This window comes from Frieseomelitta varia, unplaced genomic scaffold, assembly GCF_011392965.1.
Source record: "Frieseomelitta varia isolate USP_RPSP 00005682 unplaced genomic scaffold, Fvar_1.2 scaffold_372, whole genome shotgun sequence".
NCBI classification, from domain to species: Eukaryota; Metazoa; Arthropoda; class Insecta; order Hymenoptera; family Apidae; genus Frieseomelitta; species Frieseomelitta varia.
Window position 1 is genome coordinate 721,497 of NW_025110115.1, and position 6,000 is coordinate 727,496.

A 6,000-nucleotide genomic window follows, 5' to 3' on the forward strand; every position below is an offset into this window, starting at 1 on the left:
GATAAGAATCATGTGTTATTTACGCATTCCTTCGACGATTTATCATCTCTATCTTTCGATATTCGAATTTACTTGCAACAGTAACGTTGCACATTTGAAAGTGTTTGAAGCTAGCTGACTGTTACACAGAGTGTCCGTAAAGTCTCTTTACAATTTCAAAAGTTTATTACAAAGGCAAGTGAAAAGACAGATAAGTGGAGATTACTACAAAATGAGACGTGTATATTTAAGTTTTTCAAGGTAATGATTACAAAGGCAAGTGAAAAGACAGATAAGTGAAGATTACTACAAAACGAGACGTGTATATTTAAGTTTTCTGAGGCCTAATTTAATACATCTCTATATGGGCACCATTAGTTGCACGAAGTACATCAATACGGTACTCGATTTCTTGCCATGTTCGCTGTGGCATACCCTCATCAATGGTGACAATGGTGACAATCAGTGATCCTCTGCTTTAGATTAACGATGTCCCGACGACCTTTGTTCGATATCTTTAACATAACCCCATGTGGGTGTCCAATAAAGTCTCTTTACAATTTCAGAAATTTATTACAAAGGCAATTGACGAGACATCTTCATCAGATTTGTTCCATGTACTCGGTGGTTATCAAGGTTTTTATCACATTGCATTTCAGATACCCTGTTGATGAATGAGATACTGTTAAATGAACGCCTTGCAAAATGGCTACTCCTGAAGAGAAGGCACAGTGTGCGTCATGGTTTATTGAAACCAAATCGGATCTGCAGACTGCGAAACTTCAGAACTAGGTATGGAAGAGATCACGTCCATCAATTCGTGCATGGCACAAGAAATTTATGGAGACAGGGACAGTGTTCGATAAAGGGAGGAGTGGACGACCAAGAACATCTGAGAAAAACATCGATCGTGTAAGAAATCGTCGAGTATTGTCCTGATGTGCTTCGTGCAACTAATGGTGCCCATATAGAGGTGTATCAAATGAGTCAAAAAGAACTTGAATATATACGTTTCGTTTTGTAATAATTTCCACTTGTCTGTCTCTTCATTTGCCTTCGTAATAAATTTTTAAACTTGTAAAGAGACTTTATGAACACCCTGATTTATGGTACATACTGATACTCGGTCTATCAATCTTAACAAAGTTTTTGCTACTCTATATTATCGAGAAACGATAACCATACAAGAATACGAGAAACGTACAATCATAGAAAGTAGAATTCTATTTATTCGAAAACAGACAACAACTTTTCCTCGTTGTGTTATCCGCTGTTACTTCCAATCCCGATAAATGGAGTTCTACCGTAATCATCCGAGCTGAGACCACGTGGCACCTTCCACACAGTGAAACGAGAAGAGCAAAAAAAAAAAGAAAAAAAAACACACACACACAAACGACACAAACGGCTATTTAACAATGACAACAACGCATTACATTTGATCACTTACTGTTGAACGGCCAAGAGGTTATAGTAACTGCCTTGTTGCTGATGGTGCTGATAGAATTGGCCGCTGGTCGACGAGATCGTCGAAACGACCTGGCCGCGGCTGTCGTGAACGCGGTGCTCCTGATGGATACGCGGATGAAGCTCCTCCAACGAGATGAATTCCTGCGGCTCTTGACTCGGCTGGAGGAGCTGCGTGTAACTCTGTGCCATTTCTTGGGCCACCATCTCTTGCTCCGGTGGTCCACGAAAGCACAGAAAATCCTCCAGCTCCTCCTGCTGCTGTTGTTGTTGCTGTTGTTGCTGTTGCTGCTGTTGTTGTTGTTGTTGCTGTTGTTGCTCCTGGCGATAACGATGGCCTCGAGAGTGTTGCTGCTGATGTTGGTGGAGGCCGCAGGTATTCACGCAGGCGCCATCGCCGACCACAACATCGTTCTCCACGACACCACCGCTATCTGGCAGTAATCCACCCTCGTCTAAGGATTCACGAAGCCGCGTTCTTTTACACGGGTCCTGATTTCGGTACGGCCGCGTGGCAAAGTGGTTGCAACATGCGAACGAATCGGACGCCGACGCGTTCGTATTCACGTGCCCGTGGAACGTGAAGGATGCGCGTCCGAGCCTCTTTGATCGTGCCCATCTTTGAACGATTCCTTCCTCGCGGGGGGATCGTTCTGCGGTGACAAAGAACAGTTTTTCAAGATCGAGATCGTCGACTCGGAGTCGATCAGTTTCGAGCTGAGGACCTGGGAATTCGACGATGGAATGCGTTTCAGTCTCAAGATCGACGATTTCGCATCGAAGAATATCGATCACTCTCGAGTCTCGAGATCGACGACTCTGCGTAAAAGAATACCAATCATTGTTGAATCTCGATATTGACGACTCTGCATCGAGGAACAACTTTTGAAATCGACGACTTTGCGTGGAAATTGACGATTTTGCGTCGGAAGAATTCTAATTTCAAAATAAACGACTCTGCATTGAAGAATAACCGAAGACTTACCGATCTTACTCTCTGGTCTCGAAATCGACGACTCTTCTTAAAAGAATACCAATCATTGTTGAATCCCGATATTGACGACTCTGCATCGAGGAACAACGATCACTTTTGAATCTCGAAATCGACGACTTTGCGTGGAATAATACCGATCACTCTCGAGTCTCGAAATTGACGATTTTGCGTCGGAAGAATAACAATCTCAAAATGATGAACGACTCTGCATAGAAGAATAACGATCACCCTCGAGTTTCGAAATCGAAGACTTACCGATCTTACTCTCTGGTCTCGAAATCGACGACTCTCCTTAAAAGAATACCAATCATTGTTGAATCCCGATATTGACGACTCTGCATCGAGGAACAACGATCACTTTTGAATCTCGAAATCGACGACTTTGCGTGGAATAATACCGATCACTCTCGAGTCTCTAAATCGACGACTCTGCGTAAAAGAATATCAATCACTGTTTAATTTCGAAATTGACGATTTTGTATCGAGGAACAACGACCACTTTTGAATCTCGAAATCGACTGCTTCGCGTGGAATAATACCGATCACTCTTGAGTCTTGGAATTGACGATTTTGCGTCGGGAGAATTCCGATCTCAAACTCTTGAGTCTCAAAATGAACGACTCTGCATAAAAGAATACCGATCACTCTCGAGTTTTGAAATCGAAGACTTACCGATCACTCTCTGGTCTCGAAATCGACGACTTTGCGTAAAAGAATATCAATCACTGTTTAATTTCGAAATTGACGATTTTGTATCGAGGAACAACGACCACTTTTGAATCTCGAAATCGACTGCTTCGCGTGGAATAATACCGATCACTCTCGAGTCTTGAAATCGAAGACTTATCGATCACTCTCTGGTCTCGAAATCGGGAATTTTATTCTCGAAGACGAATTACTTTTGAATCTTCAATGCTAAACTTTTGAATCTTCAATGCTAAGCTTTTGAATCTTCAATGCTATGCTAAAAAACAGCCATCGCTTTTGAATCTCGAATTCGAGAATTTTATTTCAGAAGAGATATCGATTATCTATGAACCTCTATTAAAACTGATGAAAAATTTTCTGAGGTTCCTCCTGATAGTTAATGAATTTGGAAATCGACTCTGTTTGAAATAAACGATGGAACATGATCATCGTGTCTTTGGTCCATTTTCGCGATGAAAACGACAATGTAACAATAGACGATGATTTAATAAATAGAGACGGTATTCATAGTAATCAGTTTTGTAGTTTGATTCGAGGAATCAGAATTGTTATCGAAATGAGCTGAGAAATAATCGATTCGCGTTGCATTAATAAATATACCGTGCACAGAATTAGGATTATTATCAAAGACGATGGTTGTACCTTCGTTGCTGCTGTTAATGATGCAAATTTTTTGCAATATTTTCCAAATTTTAACTGGACATTAAGCAGCATAGCTACATAAATCTACAGATATAATTGTTGCATAAAATCAATCTGCGAAAAACTTTCTAAACTGCGAAAAATTTTCTAAACTGCTAAACGACCATCGAGTTCTCCTTCAGTTGTTGTCGCCAACAACTTGCCTCGCGCGACTGAACGGAAAATACGCTTATTGACAACATATTGACTAACTGGCTGCTAACTGCCCGACTCCCGAATTATGTAATAAATAATCTCCTGTTAATTAATTTCACGTGTAATTGTTGTTATTCGGAATTATAATGAAACGTGTAAATCGCATCGTAGATGTTGTTGCACGTGAATTACTATTAAGACACAAACAGGACGTGACTGCAACGAAGTTAAGTCATATTAAAATAACGTAAAATTTACCAAATTTGAAAGAAAATAATTTTAGTACGAATGCAGCTGGATAGGAAGCTGAATTTCGTACTACGTGGAAATATTTCCATCATTTAACTGATGAATCGTTGCACGAATAAAATTAAATACACGTGCGCACAGGTAGAGGTGATGTTGAAAAAATATTTGAAACGAAAATTCACTGAGTGCGTTGTGCGTTGTTCGATTAGCAACGAAAGACAACGACATCGATCGGCGGTATTTTCACAATCGTGTAATTACGTAAAAAGTAATTATAGAACAGGACGAAAATATCACTTGGCCTGGTGTAGCTGAATAATCATACAAAACGTCCACCCGCACGTCGAAGCGAGAACCAGCTTCCGGTTTTAGATGCCATTGTTCCTTAAAAAAAATTTATTATGCCGCGATTTATTAGCCTCTTTAGAGAGTAAATAAACCGTGTTTCTCGCTGTTGGGGAACGTTAGTCTTTCGAAGCGCGTCTGTGAGAAACAGAAACAGAAAGCGGAACATACAACGATACTAAATTATATATTAACATACGAGCATAACACTTAATATTTTTTTTTCTGAGTAGTCGAAATCGATAAAAATTTGTCTGGCTCCTTGTTGTTACTCGGATTATTTATTTCAAAAATAGCGCAAGTCCATTTATTTTTCTTTTTTATTTATAGAAATGATGAAATGCTTGCGTTTGCATTGGTGTGCAAAATTCTAATTCGTTGAAACAAATGATTATTGGAAGATTTAAATCACAAATTGTTTACAAATATATATATATATATATATATATATAAGCAATTAATGTGTAATTACAAACAATTTGTGAATAAATTCATATATATATGTGTGTGTGTGTGTGTGTGTGTGTATGTAAATTTTTGGTTTCCTCAGTTTCGTCAAAAAATGGTCCAAGTAACAGCGAGGAACCATTTTTATCGATTCCGATCGACTCGAAAAAGAAAGAGTTTTTAATTCAAGTATTAAAATACGATAATATCTAAACGCTTGAAAATTAAGATTGCACAAAATTCCAGCGTATTAGAAAAATGATGTAATATAATTATTATTTGCACGGATTCGTTGGCCTGAATTTAAGAAAGGAACGATGTACAAAAGCGTCAGCTTAGCGTCGAGATTTTGTCACAATTCCCACGATTGTTTAAAACATTCCGCCTTCTTCTAGCTAAAACGCTTGAACATTTCTCATTTTTCAAAAAATATATCAAATCCTATTTTTCTCACTACGAAATGACAACTATCTAAAATATCTGAAATTGAAAATGACAAAACTTACAAATTGCAAGAAGCGCAATGGCTACGCGAAGAAGAAAGCGATCGCCAACAAGCTTCGTCGAAAATCAATCGTTCCTTCGCGTATGATTTACATTTTCCCTCCAGTTAAATCTAATTACGTTGTAACTATAGTATGAACTCACACGCTCACACGCTCGCGCGTGAAAGGTGATCATCATCTCCATTGGACGGATGACCATTTAATCGCTGTTAACTTCTTGAGCGTTTATGTCGAGTGTACTCGTCACGAAAAGATGGAATATTTTTGTTTAATGTCGAGTATACTCGTCACGTAGAAAAAAAGTTCGCTTTTGCTACTTATTGTAAAATTTAAAATATATATATATATTGTATAATTATTATATTATATATAATATGTAATTTAAAGGTAAAAAAATTATATACATATATTATATAGTAATATAATTATATAATATATAATATTGTAATTATATATGTAATTTAAAGG

The 6,000-nt window shown here is 38.2% G+C and overlaps 1 protein-coding gene across 10 annotated transcripts in view; it reads right to left on the reverse strand.

Moving 5' to 3' along the window:
• Positions 1-6,000, reverse strand: part of LOC122531095 (protein cycle) — a 92,242-nt gene that overhangs the window by 54,281 nt on the left and 31,961 nt on the right. For 6 of the 10 annotated variants that reach the window (XM_043658685.1, XM_043658686.1, XM_043658684.1 and 3 more), the window contains exon 3: positions 1,430-2,099. The exons of 3 other annotated variants lie outside the window; for them this stretch is intronic. In XM_043658685.1, the coding sequence (XP_043514620.1) occupies positions 1,430-2,099 (670 nt within the window). The remainder of the gene's footprint in view (positions 1-1,429; positions 2,100-6,000) is intronic. One more of the 10 variants, XM_043658691.1, reaches the window with a different exon arrangement.